Source organism: Carlito syrichta, unplaced genomic scaffold (assembly GCF_000164805.1).
Source record: "Carlito syrichta isolate Samal-C Ts95f unplaced genomic scaffold, Tarsius_syrichta-2.0.1 Scaffold302599, whole genome shotgun sequence".
In the NCBI taxonomy this organism is placed as follows: domain Eukaryota; kingdom Metazoa; phylum Chordata; class Mammalia; order Primates; family Tarsiidae; genus Carlito; species Carlito syrichta.
Window position 1 is genome coordinate 178,705 of NW_007246695.1, and position 25,395 is coordinate 204,099.

The following is a 25,395-nucleotide window of genomic DNA, read 5'->3' on the forward strand; positions in this document are numbered from 1 at the left end:
CTATTTTCATGGTCTCATGAAATAATTGGATAAGGAATGGTAATTAAGAAGGAATTAGAGCAGAGAGCTCAGTGAAGTATGAGGTATTTTATTAACCATTTAAAATAATTCTTCCCAATGAAGGGAAGAAAATATTCTGTTACATCAGAAACACTATTTCTAATTAGAAGTTTAAGTGAAAATATGTTACCCAGAAGAGTAAATTAAAGATGTCATCTATAAAATAAATCTTATTTTGGTGATATATATCTAAGGCAATCCCATGAACTTGAAATGATGTCTCAAAATCATTCAGTTATGTACATAAATGAAATTCTAGCATCTTGAACAGAAAATGCGGAAAGAAAATCATAGACATACAAGCAGTGTCTTTTTCTTTTCTTTTTTCTTTTTTTGAGTTAGAGTCTCACTCTGTCACCCAGACTGGAACCTCGACCTGCTGGGCTCCGGCAATCCTTCCGCCTCAGCCTTCCAAGTAGCCGGAATTACAGGCATGCGCTACCACGCCCAGCTGATTTTTTAAAATTTATTTTAGAGATGAAGTCTCATCAAGTTGCCCAGGCGGGTCTCGAACCCGCGGGCTCAGGCAATCCACTCACCTCAGCCTCCCAAGGCGCGGGATTACAGGCTGAGCCACCAAGCCCGGCTAGCAGTGTCTTTTTCAAAATGACAGGACTGCACCTATTTTTTCCTATATTTTGTTACATGTCTGAAAAGCTGTCATCTAATAATACAACTTCATTCATGAGAGAGTCAAACCATTTCAGTTAGGTTTTAACTCATCTTTTCTTATTTGCAGCACTTCATCAAAAGTGAATACCATCTCCTTTCCAGCCCAAGAAATAAAAATTAGAAGCATGCATTTTATTTCTATGAATTTTTTTCCCTAGAGTTTTCTTTAAAACTAAAAAAAGAGTTAAGAAATAGCTTAAGGGCAAAATTCTGTTATTAAAAACACATGACTTCAAAATTTAAAAAAAGGATTTGTGGTTGTATGAAACGATTATTTACTCTATAGGTTAGTCAATGGATCATGTCTTCCTGACTCCCAAGTACGATTCATCTAGCAGCTGCAAAGCAAGATGCCAAACTTTTAGTAAACACTTTTTTCTCCCCAGCAGCAGCCTTTGAATCCTTGCCTGGCTCCTTCCTCTGGCTTCTTTCCTGGTGGCACTATTGATTGCCAGGAAAAATGGAGCGTCACAGCTGCCTGTATTTCTTTAATCATATTCTCCATGGGTCTTTGTTATCCACAAATATTTCTTGGGATGGGGTATCCCCCTGAGTGGCAAACCGCTCAAAAGACTCTCGTTGTGATCGGCTATAGCTGTACAGACTACAGGGCCAAGAAGAGGAATTCTTAGTGGAAGTCTTGGCTCTGTAACTATCGGTCATAGGATTCGAGTAAATGGTTTCACCGTGTGGAGTCTCTATTTCTATGTTGGACTAGATCCAGCAAAGGGGTAGAAAGTATACTGCCTGCTTAGGTTCCAGGAACAGACGTTTTTGATGGTTTGATTTTATCTGGATTTTATAGAATCTAGAACAATATAACTGGAGCTGGATAGCTACAGAGAGTTAAGACTCACCTTTTGGAATATTAATACTGGATGAAGATTGTGTGGAATCATTTTTTATATCAAATATGTCTGTATTATAGGACATAATGTAATAGTCAGATAAGTTTTTAAGATAAAACATTAACCCTCAAGGAAATGTATTTGTAGTAGATGCTTGGGTAATTAATCTACTTTATTTTGAAAAAGTTACAGAATCCCTAGGTTGCACACCTGCTGAGGTTACTTTTTGCTTGACATCCTATGATTCTGCTAATAGAAAATACTGGGCACTTCCATTGAAGTCAGATATTTTGCTTCCCCCAAGATGTAAGAATTTTTTTTTTTCATGTTTCTAGATGTCATAGAGATTCTTTTTTTTTTAAATCAATATTTTTTATTATGGTTTTGTGGTGTACACTTAAGGGTTAGGTGTACAATTACATTTCATTCAGGCACACTGTTGATAAGAGGTGTTTCCCCATCCCCACAGATATTTGCTACTGTTAATCCCATCCCCCTCAATGGTAAGAATTTTAAAGCATGATATGAACAAAGACTGGTATTTAAACAGTTATGTTCAGGTTTTATTGTGAAAATCATCTTGTATCTTCTAATTCTAGCATAACTTAAGAATGGTGACCGTTTTTTCCTTCAGGAAAATGAACTGGTTTGAAGAGAAGCCTTTTTTATTTACTTATTTTATTTATTTATTTTTTACAAATATAAATTCTCAGCACATTGGAGAAAGAGCACCTTATTCAACATATGGTATTAGGAAAACAGGCTAACCATATGCAGAAGAAACTGGACCCCTACCTATTACCGTCTTTAAAAAAAAATAACCAAAAAAGGATCAAGGACTTAAATATTAAGCCCTCAAACTGTAAAAATATTAGAAGAAAATCTTGAAAATACTCTCCTGGATATCAGCCTAGGCAATGAATTCATGACCAAGTCCTCAAAAGAAAATGCAGCAAAAACTAAACTTGGCAGATGGGACCTTATCAAGCTAAAAAGCTTCTGCACAGCAAATGAAACCAACAAGAGGGTAAAGGGACAATCCACAGTGTGGGAGAAAATATTTGCAAACTACGCATCCTACAAAGGCTTAATATCCAGAATCTATACAGAACTCAAATGAATCAACAGGGAAAAAACAACCCCATTACAAAATGGGCAAATGACAAGAACCAACGCTTCTCAAAGGAAAATATACAAGTGACTAAAAAACGTGAAAAAATGCTCAACATCACTAATCACTGGAGAAAGCAAACCAAAATCACAGTGAGATACCATCTGACACCTGTCAGAGTGATTTTTATTGAAAAGTCCCAAAACAACAAATGTTGGCAGGGAAAAGGGAATCCTCCTTCACCGTTGGTGGGCATGTAAGACAGTGCAACCCTTGTGGAAAGCAGGTTGGAGACTTCTCAAAGAACTAAAAAATATATTTACCACTCAACCCAGCAATCCCACTTCCTGGTATATAGCCAAAGGAACGTATATAATTCTACCAAAAGGACACCTGCACTTGTAAGTTTATTGCAGCACTATTCACAATGGTGAAAACATGGAGCCAACCTATGTGCCCATCAATGGTGGACTGAGTGAAGAAAATGTGACTCATATACACTGTGGAATAATATGCAGCAAAACTTACTACTACCAAATTGTAAATTCAGACACAAAGATCATAATACCCTCTTACATCCCTGGCTATTCAGTTACTAACGTCTTGCTGCTCAAAACAAAACAAAAAAGTATCACATTATTCAACATTTTATGAAGACTGGCTCATAAAACTAAACGTTCTACTTGAAATTTGTGTCTAACATAAAATATCTTCATCATCTGTCCTCACCCACTGGAATGTAAGCTCCATGAGGGCAAGGATGACCTTGTCCATTTTGTTGACTATTATACCTTGGGGACCTGGCACATAACAGAAGAACAACAAATATAATGTAAATGTATAAAAGAATGGTCAACATATTAGTTGACTTTGGCAGCCTCAAATTTCAAATCTCCTCCTTCTCCCCTTGCTGAAAATCAGTTAGTTTCCTTTTTTCACAAAATATAAAGAGAATCAACCTTTCTTTCTAATTCTCTTTTCTTTGCCAGTTTTCTCTTTGAACCAGCATCATCCAATGGAAATATTGTGTGAGCCGCATACATATGATTTTAAAAGTGTCTAGTAGCCACTTAAAAAGAATCAGTGAAATCAATTTTAATGAATATTATTTAACTCCATACACCCAAACTATTATCATTTTAACATATAATTATATAAAAGTTATTAATGAGCTATTTTACATTCTTTTTTTGCACTCAAACTTCACAATTCAGTGTGTTTTACACATATTTCATTCCAGATTGGGCACATTTCAAGTGTTCAATATTCTTATATTGATAGCTCAGATTTTCTTTTTTTTCATTTTGGGTTAGTTCTATATTTTGGTCTTCAAGCTCTGGATAGCCTCAGATTTTTACCTTACATTTTCTCCAATCCTCAGAGTAAAAATTGTAACCTCTAGTTAAAGGCACACTTCATTGCCATTATATAATATGCAATATGCCATATTATGTTTTCTATAATTTTGCTTTCTTCCTTTTCATTTTAAAGTAATCCTTTAAACTGATTCCTTTCTTTCTGAGGATGTTTCAAACTGTGCTTCATAGCATCAGCAGCGGGATTAGGCACTCTTAGTTTTTATTTGTCTATTTATAAAACAACAATTCTAATATTTCATTTCCAGAATCTATTTTCCAAGGGCTTGATCATCTTTATCATTAGGTTCTCTCTGATATTTCTTCATTTTTACATGTGTAGAACAATCCAACCTGCATGCGAATGTCAGTAATATGTAAAGAAAAAGCAAGGACAGTGTTCAACGTTAATTTTTTTTTAGCAAGATGGTTAATCTAAATTATTTTGTTATAGTCCAAATAGAAGCCTTTCACGGGAATGTTGATTTCATATAATCTCACTTTATAGCAATATTTTCTTGCCCACCATTTAGATTGCATTTTATGTATTTTATTTAAAAATCTTGAATAGTGACACATGAAGAATAGAATTCGTCAGTGCAAACCTTCATCTTCTTTACCTAAACTCATGCTATAAAGAAATTTATTACTAGTCACAAAATCTATGTCTAGAGATGTTCCTCAATCATCAGATTTAATGTAGAACACGTTGACTCTTTCAAAAAGATCCTAGTTTTACCAAAATCTATTTAAAAATTAAGATACACACCTTTGAATATTTGTTCTCTGTCATTTTGTTTCAAGGTAATAAATCTTACTTTTAAAAGGTTTCAAAGTATGTATAGATATTCTTGTGTAATGTGATATATTTTGGACAAAATCTGATATCCTTTAGAAAATTATGTAAAAAGCTAGACAGACAAATACAAAATACAAGTTTTCCAGTAAAAAGTCAGAGAAAATGCTCAGTCTTAGATCTGTGAAGAGGAGGGAGAAATATAGGGGCCAAGTTAGTAAAAATCGACTATTCTACCTGATTGAATAGAGGTCGAATGCTTTAGGAGAATGGAATTCTTGCACCTGATCCAGTATAAAAATACTTGGGATATAAACAGTTAACTCACTTGCTGTTTAGTTACACAGTTTATGGGGTGATGATTTACTTTATTGTCCCATTTCCTTCCTGCAAACAAGAAATCTGAACGCTAATGCCATGTAAACATTTTAGATGACAAAGAGTGTCTGTGTCCACACAATGTATAATGACTGGTATATATTTTCTGCAAGAACAAAACACACAGATAACAGCCACTGTCACTGTCATCACTAAAAAGTAAGCATTAATAATAACGGCTGCATGAGTGGTTGTAATGATTTTGGCAATATCTACTAAGCTCTTTTAAACTGCTTATTTCTTTCGTTTGATCCCACTTTTGGGACTCTGTTCTAAGGACATAAAATATGTCCTCGCATATACACCACCCTACATTTCTACAAACAGCATATGAAAGGCAGCACAGCTAGTGGCTAAGGGTATGGTCTCTGGAGTTGGAAGGGCTGGGTTCAAATCCTGACGCTACTACTGACCAAATGCATGATGTTGAGCAAGTTACTTAAGTCCTGTGCTTCAGCTTCCTCATCTAAGAGATGGAGATAATCTTACTAACTTATAGGCCCTTCATGAGGATTAAATGAGGCAATGCAGGCACATCACTTCCACCAGTGAATTTAATAAATGTTAGCTGTTACTATTAATATATTCATAATGGGACTAATTAAAATAGGAAAAATAGGAAGAGTCTCAATGCTCCACAACAAGAGACTGGTTGCAAGAACTCTGATGTATCTATTCAATACGGAGTCATTACATTTCAGCACACTGTTTCATACATGCTATTTAGCACAGGAACTAACTCATACAGGTGTTTAGCGCACTCTGGATTTCACTGCGAAATAAACAAGACACCCCGTGACTCATAGTTTAATATCACCGAAGTTGAAATGTATTTTCCAGTCATGGGTATGTTACAGTTTAATTGATACTGGTAGAGGGTGATGCATCTTACACTTTGATGTAGTCTGTGGTAGACAAAATAATGGCTTCCCAAAGATGTCCTTGTCCTAATTTCCAAAACCTGTCAATGTTACCTCACATGGCAAAAGGAACTCTGCTGATGTGATTAAGTTTAGGACTTTGAGACGGAGTGATTATCCTGGATTATGCAGAGGGGCCCAATGGAGTCATAAGATGCCTTACGAGAAAGAGGTAGACAGGACGGTCAAAGTTAGTCATAGGAGATGTGATGATGGAAACAGAGGTTGGAATGATGTGAGAAGGCACCATGAACCAAAGAATGCATGCAGCCTCTAGAAGCTAGAATGGCAAGGAAACAACTCTCTGAAGCCTCCAGAAGGAACCAGCCCTGCAGATACCATGACTTCAGCCCAGTGAGAATGAGAATGATTTTGGACTTCTGACCTCCAGAACTGTAAGATAAGTGTGTTTTTGTTTTAAACAACTATGTTTGTGGCAATTCGTTATAGCAGCAATAGGAAACTAACACACAGTCTTTATCTTAGTGAAATAAGGTTCTTTTTGATTTCTAAGCACATTAGGCCTTCAGTGTTTTCTGTTACCACATTACCGCTTGAAAGAATAAGAGGCAATAAACACAAAGCTATTGAATGACTGTTGAATGGACTAGTATACAAATATTAAAATGTTTACAAAAACCTTATAATAAAAATAGAAAAATGTTACTTAAAAAAATAATTTCAATTTGCATTACAATGAAATTACAATTGCGTTGAATGGACTCACATCAAATTATGAATATAAGAATTTCAGAAGAAAATAAATTAAAATATTAATAGTGATTGTTTCTGCATGCTGGGACTATAAATGACTTTCTTTTTCTTCCTGTTACAGTTCTGCATTGTCTCAATTTTCTATAATGAATGCTATTATTTTCATGATGGAAAGCAGTACATAAATTTCATCTAAAAAGTAGACAGCAATATGAACATAAAAAGCAATATGAATAATATTGTTATATTCAATGCTTTCATTTATGTACCAACAATTTAAACTTAATTAATAATCCAGTATCTTCCAATTCATAGGTCAAGCATGTCAGAAACTTAGTGGTCATCACAGATCTGCTTTTTGATTTTGCAATACTTGCAAAGCTTTAATAATAGTAAAGTTATGATTATCATCTTCCAAAAATTATCCACTGACCAGTCACTGTGAGCTGCATGACCACGGCAGGGTGTCAGAGAGGTAGTGATTCAGCAGACACTGGCAATCGACTCAATGGGAAGGAAAAAGGCAAAGAGGAGAAAGGCTAGAAACCTGCTGAATGCTTCCGCTGCACTTCAGTGTGAAAAGATAAAAGAGTTATTCCTAGAACTAAGGCTCTCTGACCTTGGATAAGTGCTCCGTCCCTCTGGGTCTCAGTCTCTTCCTTTGCGAGGGTATAGGACTAAATTACCTCTAAGACGCCTTTCAGCTTTAATAGTCTATAAATACGTGTGTGTGTATACACATGAAAACACACCCCACACACATGTGGGCATACAGGCTCTGGTCATAAAACAATGAAACTGAATCAAAACAGCAAATGCAAAAAAAAAAAATTCGTATTATTTTGCACTCTTAATTTGGAGCGTACAAAGCTTGCTGTGAGCTAGCTTTAACTGGTCCTTCATACTGTGCAATTTGCTGCTAATACCATCACCAACAGATATTTCACAATACCTTCTTTCTCACTGTCAGAAAATAAACTGCACAGCGTATGAAAAGGCTTGAATACGTGAGAGGTTACCGCGGCAGCAGCCTGAGGGTTGGCTCTTCCCTGAGGCTTTTCAGCCTGTCACTCTTCAGCTCTTTGAGGAATGCATTCATAACTTTGGGAAAGTCGTCTACTTTTTTTCCAAGAAAATCAAGCACATTAACAAAACTTAATAGTAGCATTCCAACTAAATGCAAAAGCCTTATAAATGTTCAATTACTATGATATTAAACAAGGATGTCATTTCTGGAATAGTCTTGTATGAAATTTCACTGGAAGTCTGAAATGTATTTTTTACAGGTAATAATGATAGAATATCTATTTTTTTTAAATGTAAATTATTTAACCCAAATCTTAAGGCATCTACAAGTCTTGTAGGGTGGAATAAATCATTCATGAATTGAACTCTAATGCAAAACAGAAAAGTAAATGCCAGAGAAAGACATGAGTGTCTTACTACAGATAGAGTTTCAGAGGAGAAAGAACTTATGCCCAGCTGCCCAGACAGGAAGATGATCTAGGGAAGCTTACAGGGTTTATGGCATTGAAGGTCGAATTCCTGAATTCAAGAACCAAGGTGAGAGTGGGGGACTTTCTTGGTGGAAAAAATAGAATAAGCAATGTCTTTGTGGAAGGGAGAATTTGGGGTGTCTATGGAGAAGTGCAAAGAGTGAAATTGGGCAGTACTGCCAACTCCAGATTTGATAGCAATGGAAATAAAGACTAAAATGATATATAAGATTGCCAAGGCCTTGAGTGCCCACAGAAGGAGAAGGAGACTGCACTATATTCTACAGAGTTTTCAAGCCATTGAAGGCGTTTAAGCAATTACTTAATTGATTTGCATTCACTCCTCCTTATTAGAAGGGACAAAGGTAATTTTAACTCTGCAGTTGAAAAGGAATCATGATTTCCCACTCAACAGGTGAACAAAATTCCTAACAGTCTTTCTGTGCATCATACAATCAATCAGAATCAAACTCTTACATAAAGGAAAGAAGCTTTCCTTTATTCCTCTAGTATTTCTGGTATTATTTGGTATAGGAAGAGGAGTGACCTCTTTTGATGTTAGAGTAAAAGCTGCCCTTACAGGAGCCTAGAAACCCAGACTTCTGGGGGACTTGATCATACTGACTATATTGACTGGTCTTCAGACTCCCCAGTTTCAACCTTCTAGAACCCAGGACTTGGCTCTGTCCCTAAGTACTGGTCCCAGTCCTCCCATCTGTTAACTCCTGGACATGAGGCATTCAAACTACGTCCTGTATGTGAAGACACAGCACCAATTCAGCATATTGCTCTTTGTGAGTGCATGTATATGGGTGTGTGCATTTCTAGAAAAATTTACAAGTCTGCACACATTATGCAAAATGCTAACAGCATCACATTATCTAATTTTTACATCTTTCATGTTGTAGTGAGAGCCATATGTTTCTTCTAAATAATTTGTGAGCATTTTGAGAGCAGGCCCATCATATTGCATCATGTGTACAACCAATACTCAATTAGTATCAACTGAACAATTGCTTTAAACTAAATCTTTAGCCCCCTGGAGACACTGTATTTCTTCCTAGGATCTGGAGAATGGCTGGTTAACACATTTAGTACAAAAGAACCAAAAAGTATGTTTCCTATTTTCCTTTAGATCTGAAAAGGCAAGGTAGTTTATATCTTTAAAAGCTCATGAGATAAGGTAACTGAACTCATCATCTGAAAGCAATCTATCAGTATATATCTGCATGAGTGAGTGTGTGTGTGCATGTGTGTAGAATCAGCCAGTTCTTGAAACTGGAAAATGAAGAAACCATGTGCTAAGTATTAAATCCAGGTGGTGTTAGCAATTGAATACAGTTCATCAACTGGCGTGGTTGTCAGGTGTCATACCTGACACTTACCTCAATGAAGAAGATGCTGGCTGCTGATGTTGGATGGTGATACATGTAGACTGTCACAAGGATGGCTGCAGCTATAATAAGGACCAGGATGAGAATCCCAATGATGAGGCCAGCGTGGAGGGTCCCCCCTTTCTTCTCGGCTGCACTGTCATCTGTAGAAGCTGAGAGAACATACCAGCGGTCAGGACTTTCATGTGTGCACCCTTAAGTTTGCATTTTCATTTGAGGACATATTTGTGTTTTAATCAAATACTATTGGATCTTTACTACCTGTACAATTTTTATTTTCCAGAGCGCCATTTCAGAGGCTAGGTGCTTTTCATATGGGAAGTGAAAAATCCATTGTATTCATGAGGAAAAATACATTGACAGCTATGTTTTAATTTCCAGATCAAAAAGCAGAATTAATATCCTTTATTCTCAAAGTACTGAGAAAATCTCAGACTCTAATGACCTGTACAATAAATTTAACTTTGATTTTTCTCATTAAACCAACAAAGTTACCTACAGAAAAACGAATTCCTTTTTAAAAACTCCTCTCTCGTTTTCTTTCAGAAATTTTAAATTGAAAGTATCAGACATCATTTGGTGAGCTACACAAGCATTTCCAGAAAGTCTGTGCATAAGCTCTAAGCATAATTTTCAAAAAATCTGTTTTAAACAGAAATGCTCTTTAAACATGTAACAGATGGATACTAAATGACCCTCAAATAGTGTTATCACCACCTACAGGGAACACCACAGCATATGAAGTGATTCCACTATACTGCAGACCAATATTGCTTCCTTCTGCTTTTACTGAGAAGCTTTCCACTGTAATATATATTTTCAGAGTTAGGAGAGGGAGGAATTAAATTTCTAAAGTCATAACTACCCAACCCAAAGTCAATCAACCAAATACAAGTAATCTCTAAAGTCTTCTCTTGTTCTAAAATTTCATAGTCTTTGATGATTACTCAGGCATTTAGAGATCTTCCTAAATTACGTGCAGCAGGTAATTGTACCTTAATGCATAATATGATTGGTATTTTTGAATCATTAGATAATTCTTTAAGACTCACAGGCATTCCAGAACAGTGGTTCCCAATCTTTTCACGACAATTTACCTTTTTGTTACTTTTACCCATTACCTCTATGTTTTAAATATTTTAAATCTATTATACCCCATTTAATAAGCACTGACATGCTTTTATTTTAAATTTTTGTTAATAAAAACCAAATATGACTGCCTACCAGAATGTGTGGTCCATATGAAAGAACAGAATTCCAGATAAAGCGGAGAAACATGACCTCTAAATATACTTGCTACCCAGCCTTTACATCTTTATTTTTTATTATTATTTGCTTAAGAACCCCCCTTGGTGTTGAGCAATCCTTCTCCAAATTTAATAAAGTTCAAAATCTTAAAGGTTTCTTTTACATAACAGAAATTCACCAGTGAAAGTATAAAATTTAAGGTGTAATTAATTACATAAAAATTCATTTACATGTGTCAGGCATATCTATTTTGCTTGGCAAGTATCAATTCAACAACCCTAAGAGGTAAACACAATTATTATTTCCATTTTATAATTGAGGAAATTGAGGCAAAAGGAAATTAAGAAATGTGCTAAAGTTACAATGCTATTATGATAAAACTGATAGATTAAAAAAATTAATATCCTATTTGGTTCAGTTAGTTATTTGCAGTTTATTCATTACCTTCAACTGTAATTAATTAAAAAAATCTTTGATAATTATTTTACAAACTGATATCTGTAAACCTCTATATGTGCAAATATCATTTTATAAATTGAATCCTTATAAATTTAAGGAGTCGGGTGTTCTCTGAGAATTGTTAAATGTAACATTTTTCTTTTAGTGATAACCTAAGAAATTAACATAAACATATTCTGAATCATCTGGCAAAAGTATAGAACTAGGTTCAGCTTCTGAATTCTGAACTACTGATCACTCTGGGTTCAGCTTCTGAATTCTGAACTACTGATCAATACTTCCTCAATTAACACGATAAGTAAGTACTGTTATTTCCTCTTGTTTCATGTTCTCAGTTCTTCTTGCAAAGAATTCCGAAAAGAAACTGGTAATTCCAAAGAAAGAAAAATCCATTTAAAAGACAAAGAATTCACACTGAGCCTCCAAGAAAGCAGAGGCTACATCTTGTTACTTTTTTGGAACTTGGTCTTGGGTCAGTGTCTGCCATCATAGACACTTTCATCCAAGTTTGGTGGAAAATAAGGAGGAAAAGAGAGGAAGAAAAAAGAAAGAAAAATAAAAACGGTTGAAAACAGGTTACAGCTAATGGAATGACCACCATCTCCAATAAAAATCAAATGAGGCTCTAATAAATGACTTCATTTGCTTAGTCTTCAGTTACCTTATCTCCACAGTATGGCTAAGAACGGTAATTATCCCAAGGAGTTGCTGTGAGTATTCAACATTTATATTTATGAAGTGTTTAAGTGGCTAACTGACTTGTCATTAATACTAAGCTATTATATTATCATCATATTTTTATATGAGGCAGATTGAGGGAAATTATACTGTAAGATTCATGACACCATATAAATTATGTTTTCACTGTTAACATTTGTTGTTTTTAACGTTTGGCCTAAAAAAAAAAGTTTGGCCTCGTTCTTAAGTGTGCTTGTATTACTGCATCTTGTGGACTTGGCTTTTTTCTTATATTTACAAGAGTATGACACATTGCTTTCATGGGAAAATTGGATTAATGTAAAATGTGGCTTTGGGGAAAATGTAGCAAAAATATCGGCTTACGTCAAAAAGGAAGTCTTAAATGTTTCATCAAATCCCATGTGTCATTTCTTCCTTCCCTCCTCCTTCCTTTCCTCTCTCCTTCTTCCATTCCTCTCTCCATCCGTCTCTTTCTCCCTGTCTTTTATCCTTCCTTTTTCCATCCATCATTTATCCACTGATCGATCATTCATCCACCCATCCACCCATCCACCCATCCATCCATCCATCCATCCATCCATCCACCCATTCATCCAGTGTCTGATTCTATTTCTGAGGTTTATAGTCCTTTATACAACGGCACAATCAGTTTCAGTCTCACTTCTTTTGTGTGTGCAAGATGGGAGAGGAAAGGGTAGGGTAATTTTGAGGTCATCTCAGGTTGCCACTTCCCAAGTGGGCCAGAGGACCAGAACCTAGCGGAGGCAGCAGTCAAGAGGCAGTCCTTTCCAGGAAGGAAGAAGAGAGCAAAGGACGTGTTTTATTTCACGAGAGCATTTTTCAGAGCTAAAATTATCTTTAACTTGCAGGAAAATCTTTGGAATATAAAATCATAACCAGATTTGCACCTTGAGTATGGTAAGCTTCATTTCCTTTATTTATGCATAAACATTATTCTCATAATGATTACTTATAATTCCAATAATGATTTAGTTATATTATCCCCCTTTTGAATTCTTCCTTTACATTTCTGTTTCAGATGCTAAGACTGGTTATAACCATGGTTATATCTAATGTAATTTGTACAGTGTCTAGTTTGTTACTAACCAAATAACCACTTTATAACATTTTTGGATGATGATTATTCTAATAAAATAAACAACTTTCAAGAATTTTCAATATTAACCAGTGGACAAGATAATTATTTAGTGTCATATGACTAGATGTGTTGTAACCAGAGCAATCTATTTAGGAGAAACAAAGCAAATCTCATTCCAATATATTACAAGGTTTCCTGTGTCACATGCCAGTGACTATTTTAAAATGCTTCAGTGATCATCTGAATGAAGTGACCAAAATTGCACACACAGTATTGGAGAATACATTTTTCTACTTTCATATTATTTAACTCTTTCTTTCTTTCTTTCTTTCTTTCTTTCTTTCTTTCTTTCTTTCTTTCTTTCTTTCTTTCTTCCTTCCTTCCTTCCTTCCTTCCTTCCTTCCTTCCTTCCTTCCTTCCTTCCTTCCTTCCTTCCTTCCTTCTTTCCTTCTTTCTTTCTTTCTTTCTTTCTTTCTTTCTTTCTTTCCTTCATCTTTTTTTTCCTACTGCAATAATTCTACAATTTCCTACACAGTACAAGCATCTCTAGTCGAGTTGCTTTATATGGGCTTTAGGTGACCACATATTAACAGGTATTATGATGGCATATTAAAAGTTGTTGAGTCTGAAATTGAAGCAAACACTCTATTGATGTTCTTTGATTTTAAAGTCTTTCCCTATTTTGTTTCCAGTTAACATTACTGCTCAATCAAATGATATATGTTTTGCATCTTTATGGAAATCTGCGGACAGAATAAGAGGCTCTTCTTTGTTAAAAATAATGAGCATAGGGCAAACTCCTCGGGTTCCCTCCTACTGTAGGAGCTTTTCTGTCCTCTTAATAAATCCTGTTTTCTCACTTAAAAAAAATAAAAATAAAAATAAAAATAATGAGCACCTTGGCTGGGTGTGGTGATTCGAGCCTGTAATCCCACCACTTTGGGAGGCCAAGGTGAGAGGACTGCTTAAGCCCAAGGTTTAAAACCAGCCTGGGCAACTTGGTGAGACCTCATCTCTACAATAAATCAAAACACTTGCCAGGCATGGTAGCACATGCCTGTAGTTTCAGTTACTTGGAAGGCTGAGGTGGAAGGGTCGCCTGAGCCCAGCAGGTTGAGGCTGCAGTGGCTGTGAACATGCCACTGTACTTTAGCCTGGGTGACAGAGTGCAACTCCAACTCAAAAAAAAATATGAGCACCTCAAATACAAAACTGAAATTTAAAAAGTGTAATCAAAAGCTTAGTAATTCCCATAATTGAAATTTAGTTCATTCACCTCGAGGGAATACTGATCAAATAAGTGGGTTTCATTCCTTCAGAAAAGACAGTAAACTAAGATGTCAACCTGTTAGATGTTAACTGATTGTTCTTTTAATTGACAGATAGAAGTGGGTCAAAGAAAACTTTGAATTGCTTCAGATACAAGCTTCTTATGAAGCTCATGAGAGTCTTTTAGGGGCTAGGGGAATTTTCTAAAAAGCTAAGAAGGAATCTAGTCTTGAGATACCAACTCTTAATCTACTCATAGAAATATCTTGTGCTCTTTCATTCTTGTCTGAAAGCAAACAAAACCAAACAAGCATCTCATACACACAGTAAAACACCCAGGAGAATTCAAATCTTTAGGGATTTTTTTTTCCTTTCTTGTGAGTTAAAATAATAATTAATGATAAAGGGTTGTAGTATGTCATAAAATGAAATCTCCAAGTTCAAAAAGGTATTGAATTTTATTTGAAAAGTCACCAAAATGTGAGTATTTTTTTGCACTCTGTTTAAGACATGTTTTAAAATATAAATGAAGCACAGAAAATCAATAGTATCAAAGATAACATACTCTCATCTGATCCACTGAGTGACCTGTGTAGTGTGCATGGTTTTTTTTTTAACACTTTATAAAATGCAGATCAATGTTTAGACACAGAGAAGACTGCAAGAACTGTCAAATCTATCAAAGCAATCTACTATTTTGGAGTAACTTTTAGCTTCCAGAATAGCAAAGACAACAGATTTTTTTTTAAAAAAAAGCATGAAGCATATTCAAGAAAATATTCAAGATCTCATGTAAATATGATTAACTTGCTGCAATAAAATGTTTATGACTAAATATATTAATAGGAGGAAAGAAAAAGAATTAAGGAGGTAGAAAAAAATGGAAGAAAATTTAATATATTGTTTCTTCAAAGTGTAGCATTAACTTTAAAAATCTATGTCTCCTTGCTCCAAAAATGTTCTTTCTTTTTTCTCCTCAAACTTTACCTTCATGTGTCATTGAGATTCTGTATTTACAAGTATAATTCTCTAATATGGTAAAACATTTTACTATATTGCTAAAATGATCTCTACCTACTATTAAAACTTGCCAATAATTAAAGTCCAAGAATAAAGCAAAATTAAAACAGAAATATTCTTTGTCTGAAATTTTATTCACTTTAGAACTAACCCTTCTCCCGCCCTTAAAATGAAACACTACAGCCCATAAATTCCATAATATATTAATATCCTTTGGGAGACTGAGAGGCATAGGGGTTGCACAAAGCCATGCACAAATTTGCTCAAAATTCATAAATCTTATAGAGACAATGCCAAAATGTTCTCTTTTAAGGCTTCAGAATGAAGTTAAACTATAAATGCTTACAATGTTAGTGATCCACTTTTGGATTAAAAATACACACACAGACACGACCTTCCTTGTGGAATATTATCTAACCCATTTATAAGCTGAAGTATGCAATGGAAGAAAATCAAGTGATAAAAATTTTAACTAAATTGACTTTCCTTTGGAAGTTTCCCTTGCTACTGATCTCATTTTGTAGTTCATATTCTTTCTCTCTTAGCTCTCTTGCGTTCTGTGTACACAGCCATGACCTTGACTCATTCAGAGTTTCTTCTGGCGTGTTGTGTCTTTTCTAATTTTGCATCTCTTAGTTCTTTCATTTTCTCAATCACAGTGCTACTATTTTTTGGTCGCTGACCAGTCTGACAATATTATTCTGGTATTAGAGTGCCTTGAAACTATTTTTCAAGGTGAAAAGATATTAAGATGGACGAGCAAAACACACGTAATTGCATTATGTATGTTGAGAACCATATCCGGAAGGGGCAGCTTTTCTTTTGCAGTCTTGCTATAACCGGGAAGCTGTGAAATTTCACTCAGGGAAACACACACAACTTTCTGGGCTAAAAATGCTTAGAGTACCATTCTCCTTCTTTTGTTTAACTACGATCTATTACCTTTTGTTGTAGAAAAATAAAGCTAAATAAAATATCTATGAAATCATATTAAAAGAAATTTGTTTGATTTCATCAAAATGAGGGACTGGTGCTTTTATATACATGTATGTGTAAACATCTAAAAGAGTGGTTCTATAGTCTTTATTTATATCTAGCATAAGACCTAATAAATCTTTGTAATAATCCATCATCATTTTCCATTTCTTATGTCTATATGTGCTACTAGTCATAAGAATTGACCTATCCCTCTAATATTTTTAGCAATCAGGATCATTTTAAGATCTAACTTTACATTTTTCCCATCACCTGCTTTCCATACCAAGTTATCTTTTTCTATTTAGAAATTATGTGTCTCTACTTTTACAGAATAATCCACAGAAAAGAAATTTTAGTACCCAAACTTTTCAGCTAAATGTGAAACCAAAGGGTTTCATGGAATGGTTTCTGTTTAAATTCCACACCAAGTCCTTGCATGGTTAAGACATTAGGGGTTTTAACTAGGGAAACAATTCAGTTGACTTTTCCTTACAAGCATATTCATAGCGACTACAGAATAACACAAATAGGTCAATAAAGTACTGTCAAAGTCAAGGGGTCCAGAACAGTGATTCTTCATGTCATCTAATTCATTCATTTCAAAACAAAAAAAAAAAGTCATTTCCGTTAAAACATCATTGATAACCTAGGGTTATCATAATGAATGCTTACTACCTTATCAAATCTATCAGTTTTCTGAACATGGAATATCTTCCTATCAGTGTGGAAAAAGACAGACCTGTCCAAACCACTTAGCTAATATGGAATCTTTGGGGCTTCCAAGATTAGCATCATGATTTCACATTTCTGGTCCTAAAGAACAAGTATCTCTCTAGTTCTGTCTTCTCTCCTGTAAAATAGGCTAGTAATACCTACCTCAAGGTGGTTGCGAACATCGAAAATTATGCTTACAATGCTTGGCATTGTGTCTAAACTATATTAAGTGCTCAATGGAATGGCTGTACTAATTTATTAATATGTCTTATGCTAATTGTAATTCTATTGATTACTGTTTTACTATATTGATTCTATTAGTATTATTATTTTTATTTATTTTCTTTCTTTTTTGAGTCAGGATCTCACTCTGTCACTGAGGTTAGAGTGAGGTGGCATGATCACGACTCACTGCAGCCTCGGCCTCCTGGGCTCAGGCGATCCTTCTGCCTCAGACTCCCAAGTAGCTGAGACTACAGGCATGCACCACCACACCTGGCTAATTAAAAAAAAATTTTTTTTTGTAGAAACAAAGTCTTGTTATGATACCTAGGCTGATTTCAGACTCCTACGCTCAAGCAATCCTCCTGCCTCAGCCTTCTAAAGTGCTGGGATTACAGGTGTGAGCCAGCACGTCTGGCCTAGCATTCATACTGCTATTAATGCTATTATTCAGTTGATGACTACCTTCGTTGTTCTCAATCATGGCTGTACTATCTATACAATATGAGGCCTTTTTGAAATTATTCATGGACAGAGGGAATTCATTCTCTTACTGAGGCGTAAGAGTGTGCTGGGTAGAAGCAAGGGCATTTCAGGGAATAGTTTTCAAGCGGAAAGGTCAAGATTGGTCTCACATGCAATTGCACTGCCTATCCACCCGTAGGGAAACATTCTGTCCCACACAGGGATGTGGAATAGAGAATCTGTAGCCATTATTTGAAAAACAAAAGCCTAGCTGCTGAGGCCTCATAAGCTATCTAAATAAAATCAACCCTTCAGTGGCAATCTGTAAGTACCTTTAGAAAACTGTAGAATATGAAATCAATCTCAAGTTCCTGGGTGTATGAGTTTCTGCATAAAATTAATAAAAACTTTGGATCTCCTAAGAAAACATGAATTAATTTAGTTGTTGGAGATACTCATTTAGCCTGTGTCTCAGGATTAAAATCTTAGACACTAATGTTCTTAACAATCATACAATCCTTTCGTTATTTGCTATGGTTCGATGTGTACTACGACTCCCCAAGAAGGTCGATGAGCAGGAATGTATTTCAGAAAGACAGAACCAGAAGCTGGAGAAAAGAATATAACCCCAAAAGAAACAAACAAACATACAATAAACCAACAAACACAACTGGGTAGACTCTTCAGTTTCATTGTAGTTTGTATTACCAGAAGTAACAAATTGTGCCACATACATCAAAGGTAGAAAGGAAAAAATGAAACCACTGGGAACCCCTTGTGCTGGTATTTACATTTCGATGCTTAGCACTAATTCTGGCAAAATGGGGCTCACATTGTGCCTCTAACAGGGACAGAATCAGTTGGCTTGCTTGGGAGGAAGGGTATTATAAAATTGTATGGATCACATTGACTGCCTCTTAGGTTCCGGAAACCAAGTCTCCTGGAACATTAAGCTCCCTGCGTTAAACTTGGGAGAAAATCTAGGTAGTCTATGACGTGAGCACTAGTCCTGACCTGACCTCTTCCACCAAATCAGCTTTGCTAAAAGGCATATTACACTTCCACTTGTTGTACAGTTGCAAAGGCTTTGGTCTCAAAGTGTCGGGGGATGGGATTAGAGAATCAGTCAAGTTCTTTTGGGCTTTAAACTTTTTTGCTGGCTGGATGCAGTGGCTCATGACTGTAATCCCAGTGCTTTGTGAGGCTGACTTGGGAGGATCACTTGAGGCCAGTTGTTCAAGACCAGCCTGGGCAACATAGCCAGACCCTTGTTCTCTTAAAAAAAAAAAATAGCAAGACATAGTGGGGCATGCCTGTAGTATCAGCTACTCAGGAGGGTGAGGTAGGAGGATTGTTTGAGTCCTGAAGTTCGAGGCTGCAGTGAGCTATGATTGTACCATTGACTGCACTCCAGTCTGGGTGACAGAATGAGACCCTGTCTCTAAAAAACTAAAAGTGAAAAAGAAAAAAATTCTCTATGATTTGGCAAAGTTGGCGCCGCTGTGTTTTTTGAAATAGTGGATGGCTGTAATAGAAGAATAGCAGACACATGGTTGCACAGTCAACCAGACATTGGAAGCAGCCTTCCTGGCAGGACAGCAAGGTAATGGAGAGCACAGGGCACGCCCTGAAACCGGAGGGCTTGGTGCTATATAGCCCAGCTACATTCCTTATAAGCCATGTGACCCTGGACAATTTACTTAAATTCCTATTCTTCTGATACTTTAAGTGTAAAATGGGATTACCATAGTACTTTCTTCTTAGGGTGCCATAAAGATTAAATGAGTTACACATGCAAAGTCCTCAGAAGACTGCCTGGCATATAGTTAATAGCCCAATAACTGCTAGATAATTTTATCATTATTACCAACTACATGCAAAGGTTCTATGAATAATTTAAAGCAAAAGATGAATCAAATAATCAGAAATGTTAAATTTTTTTGCCTACTAATTAGAGAAGCTGGTTCGCTGAAGATATGCTTTATTTTATTTATTTATTTATTTTGCTCTAGTTGAGAATTTCAAGAAACCTGGAAGAATTTATTTGTGAGGACTTAAAACAAACAAGCAAAAAACGATCTCTAGTTTACGAAGACACATCAAAATGCTTCTCCTTTTGTTCTGCTTTTTTGTTTTACCGAGGTAAAATTTACATCCTTGAAATGCATGACCCTTAAGCGTATAATTTAACAAATTTTGATAACTGACTATTCCAAGTAACCACCACTCAGACAAGATTATGTATCACTTCTATTTTCCTAGAAATTTCCCTTGTCCTCACAGTCAATCCTAACACCATCCCTGTCTTGAGTAACCACTGCGCTGATTTCCATTAGTGTAGATTAGTTCGATTTTACTTGAATTTCTTATGAGTTAAATCATACCACGTGTACTCTGACATGTCTGACATCTACTTACCAAGGTTTTTAAGATGTGTCATTGCATGTATCAGGGGCTCAGTTTTTTGTCCCCTGAATACTAGTCCATTGTATAAATATACTCAATTTGCTTATTCTCTTATTAGTGAACATCTGGACTATTTTCAGTTATTGACATTATGAATACAGTTCCTATGCATATGCTTGTACAAGTTACTTCTTGTAGATATGTTTTCTTTTGGATAAAGACATAGAAGTGGAATTGTTAGCACAAAAGGCCAGATTTTTTTTTTATAAAGATATGGGGTACAATTCAGGGTTAGGTATACAAACGTTGATTATGCAGGTGCCCTTGTTGATGAGGTGTGCCCCTCCCTCCCTTAGCAGTTTCCCTCAACTGTCAATTCCACTCCCTCTCCCATGATAGTTTTCTAGTACTGCCATTCCCTTTCTCATATTATTATAATTGTTCAGGGTCTGCTTATGAGTGAGAACATATGGTGCTCTGTTCTTTATTTCTGTGATAGATCACTGAGTATGATGGACTCTAAATCCATCCAAGTTGCTGTGAAATCCATATGTTCATCCTTCTTTATGGCTACATAATATTCCACTGTGTATATGTACCACATTTTAATCCATTCTAGCTTCAGTGGGCAGCATGTTTGGTTCCATATTTTTACTACTGTGAATAGAGCCACAATAAACATACGTGTGCAGGTATCTTTTTTGAGAATGATCTGAGTTCCTCTGGGTATATTCCCAATAGGGGAATATGGGAGGTCAGTTTGTAGTTCTTTCAGAAATTGCCACACTGTCTTCCAAAGAGGTTGTATTAGTTTGCATTCCCACCAGCAGTGTAGAAGCATTCCTTTTTCTCCACATCCTCGCCAGCATCTGTTGTTGTTTGTTTTATTAATGATGGCCATTCTTACTGGGATTAGGTGGTGTCTCAATGTGGTTTTGATTTGCATTTCTCTGATGATGAATGAGGCTCAGCACTTTTTCATGTGTCTGTTGGCTGCCTGTGTATCTTCTTTTGAGAAGCATCTATTCATGTCTTTTGCCCACTTTTTAATGGGGCTGTTTGTTTTTTTCCTTTCAGTGCATTTGAATTCCTTGTAGATCCTAGATGTTAAGCCTTTGTCGGATATACAGTTGGCAACTATTTTTTCCCATTCTGTGGGCTGTCTCCCTGCTCTCTTGATGGTTTCTTTTAAGGCCAGAATTTTTAAGAAACTGTCAAAGGGTTTTCTGAAGTGGTTGTACAATATTACACTCCAATCAGCAATGCATAAGAGTTTAAGTGGACCATATCCATATCAGTATTTCTGTTGTTTCATCAATATTAGCTTTGTGTCTCCAGTGCAACAAATCCTCACCAACATTGGCATTGGGTAGTCTTTAGCAATCCTCATGGGTGTGAAATCGTATCCCCTTCAGGTTTTGTTTGTCTCTTTATCAGTTTTTGGATGTTCTTTACATTTTCCGGATATGCGCCTTTTGTAATAGATGTATAGCAGAAATATTTTCCCCTATATGTGACCTGCCTTTTCATTTTCCCAACAGGTTTTTTAATGAGCACAAGTTTCTAATTCTGATATTTATCATTTTTTAAAAGTCCTCATAGACTATATTAAATTTTCAAATAACTAACCTATGACTATGTAAATATTCTCCAGTTTGTCTATTTTTTATTTTTCTATTATCCTTATTATTTTCTTTTTCTTTTCTATTTTTTAAATTCTTCTATGTAGTAGCAGCTTCAGTGAATTGTAATTAATATACAAAAACTGCACATATTTCATATGTGTAATTTGATGACTTGAGACATATGCAAATACCTGTAATACCACCACCACAATCAAGGTAATAGACATATCCAATACCTATCAGAGTTTCCTGGTGTTCCCTTGATTTTTTTTTTTTGTTTCATTTTGATTTTCTTTTTTGTGATAAGAATGTATAACATAAGATCTGCCCTCCTGACAAATTTGAAAGTGCAAAATATCATATTGCTAACCATGGTCACATGAGGAGATGTTGGTCACCATATATAAAGTTTTGATTATGCTAGATGAGTAATTTCTAGAGATTTACTGTCCAATATAGTTTCTTCTTTTTAAATTAATATTTGTTTTAATTGACAAATCATAATTGTATACATTTAATTATTTGGGGGCTTAATTGTCTCATCTTTTTAAATTGGAGGCATGGGTCATTGACTTTAAACCCTTTTCTAATATAAGCATCAAGAACAATAAACTTCCTTCTAAATACTTTTTAGCAGCATTCTATAAATTTTGATATGTTGTGTCCATTATCTTTTTTTTCAGTTAAGAAAGGTAAACGTATTAGGGAAGATACATTGTGAAGGGCACAACAGCTAGGACAGCAGCAAGAGTGTCTGCTGTCTGCTGCCTCCATTATCATTTGATCAAAATATTTTTGTAATTTTCCTTTGATTTCTTGATATTTGGGGCTTTGGAGATAATATATCTTTTTCTCCCAGTTTCATTAAATATAATTGACAGATAAAAATTGTATATATTTGCAGTATATAGCATGATATTTTGCTGTATGTTTTTACTGTGAAATGATCAAATCAATCTAATTAACATATGTATTCGCCTCACCTGTTTATCTTTCTGGTGTGGAGTGAACATTTAAGACCTACTTTCTTTTCAATAGATGCCAGCTTGTTACTGTTCCTCAACTTATTCTTTCGTAATCAAAGAATATAGGCTATAACACCTCAATCTTGAAATTTACAATGTTTTTATGGCTCATTGTATGGTCTATCTTGGTGACCATTTCGTGTGCACTTGGAAAAAAAAAAACTATATTCCACAGTCATTGGGAACAGTGCTCTGTCAATATCAAATATGTCAAGGTGGTTGCCAGCATAGTTCAAATCAGTGTTTTCCCTAATTTTTTGTCTAATATTAAGAAACAGTAATGACTTCGTGATGCATTGGCCCTTGTTTCCCTTTTGTATTTTCCGCTTTACCTTTGTTAATATGTCTTGTCTTTAATTCTACTTAGTTTGATATTATATAGCCAATATAATATCCAGCTTTTCTGCAATATTTGCAGTGTATATATTGTTCTTTAAGTCTACTTTGCAGCATTTTATATCTTTGTCTTTATTTTCATGTATACTTATCACACACATTATATAGTTGGATCTCGCCTTCTTAAAAGTTACTCTGACAATCTATGCTTTTAGTAGGAGTGCTTATTTTACTTACTTTAATAGAATTATTGGTATGGTTGGATTTAGTCTGCCTTTTTGCTGTTTGTTTTCTTTCTATTCATCTGTTTTGTAGTCCATTGGTCCTTCTCTCCTGTCTTCTTTAGGTTAAACAAATATTTCTTAGAATTCAATTTAAATTCCCGCAGTATATTTTTAGCTCTCTATATTTGAATTTTTAAAAATTTAGTAGAATCCTGAGTATAAAGTTAACACGTGTCAAAATCACTGTGGTTGAAACTTTACCCAACAAGTTGTTAATTTATTACCATAACTGAAATAATGACATTTGGTCACAGTAACTTTCAACACTGTTAAGAATTAGTGTTAAATAATTAACTCCTGTCCTTACTACTCAAGATAGATTTACAATCTTGCCTGGTGTTATTTGAGCCAAAATTAGTCTAAATGGAAACAACAAGTCATTGAAAACCTAGCTGTGGAAAAAGATTAAACTAAACTTACCAACTAATGGATTAAACTACTCTCTTTAAAGCATTATGCCACTTTGAAAAAAAATAGTGTCTCTTTTCTTCCCGTCAACATCATCTCACATCGTTGCCTTTTCTTTCCTTAGATGGGTCAGCATATTACATGAACAATATGCACTGGTAATTCAAGCACACCTGAATAGAATTTATTATTCAAGGGAGGTCACCAAGGTCAGCAGGCTCCAAGTACCCACTGGCAGGTCCTTTGTACCTCAGTGGGAGGTTCCCTTTCCCATTCTCCTCGAAATGTTAGATGGGTTCGCTCAACTCCTAGACACCATATTCCGCCCTCTCTCCTCTCACTCTCATCATATTACTTTGCATCCTACTATACTGAGAAAATAGCAATTTCAGATGAAACCTCTTTACTTCTCCCTCTTATCTTCCTCCCCTCCGCCATGCAGATGGCCACACACATGCTTGCGAAGAGATCACTGCACTCTCAGTCACCTTTGAACTCTTTTTCTTCTTTATGAGTTATTTCTCCTCAGCACCTAAAGCAAATAAATGTGCTCCTAAAATAACACAACATCATCAAAAATCTCTATTTCCTTTTTCACCAAGCTTCTTGAAAAAGTACTATCCTTGTGAACTTCAATTTTTGTATTGCTCACAGACATCTCAGATTCTGTCCAGGTCAAGGTCAATGAATGTCTTTGTATCACCTAATTTAATGGTCACTTTCTGGCGTGTATGGTTTTTTTTTTTTTTAACTTCTATGCAGCCTTGACACCGTTTGCTACTTCTTCCTTGAAATTTTCTTCTCCCCTGTTTTCTTTGATGTCAAACTCTTCTGGTCTTACTGTTTCTGTGGTATGTTTCAGTTTTTCTCACAAAACTTCAAATGTTGTAACCTTCTTTAGTCTTTTGCTCTTTTCGTTTTGATCTAATACTATCCTTCCATGACCTAATTTGCTCCCGTAACTTCAACTATCATTTACATGCTGCTAAAAACCAAAATCTATATTCTGTGTTCATATTTTTCAAGTGAATTTCAGGCTTCTATAGAAAAATGCCTACTGGACATCTTCATTTGGATGTCCCAGAAGCCCTTCAAAGTCAACATACTCAAATTAAGTTCACTGCCTCTGCCTACAACCAGTTCCTCTTCTTGTATTCCATGTTCATTGGTTCCATCATCTACCCAGATACTTAAGCCCAAGTGCTGGGAGTCACCTTCATCACTTCCTTATCACATAAGTCACACATTAAATCAGTATTAGTGATGTAGTTTCTACTTCAGCCTGTAATCCCGTGCCTTTGGGAGGCTGAGGTGAGTGGATTGACTGAGCCTGCGAGTTTAAGACCCGCCTGGGCAACTTGGCAAGACCTCATCTCTACAATAAGTCAAAAATC

The 25,395-nt window shown here is 35.5% G+C and overlaps 1 protein-coding gene across 1 annotated transcript in view; it reads right to left on the minus strand.

Moving 5' to 3' along the window:
* The window catches only part of PLXDC2 (plexin domain containing 2), a 137,217-nt gene that overhangs the window by 22,244 nt on the left and 89,578 nt on the right, over nt 1-25,395 (minus strand). Inside the window, exon 10 of the mRNA XM_021711807.1 lies at nt 9,736-9,896. Within this exon, the coding sequence (XP_021567482.1) occupies nt 9,736-9,896 (161 nt within the window). The remainder of the gene's footprint in view (nt 1-9,735; nt 9,897-25,395) is intronic.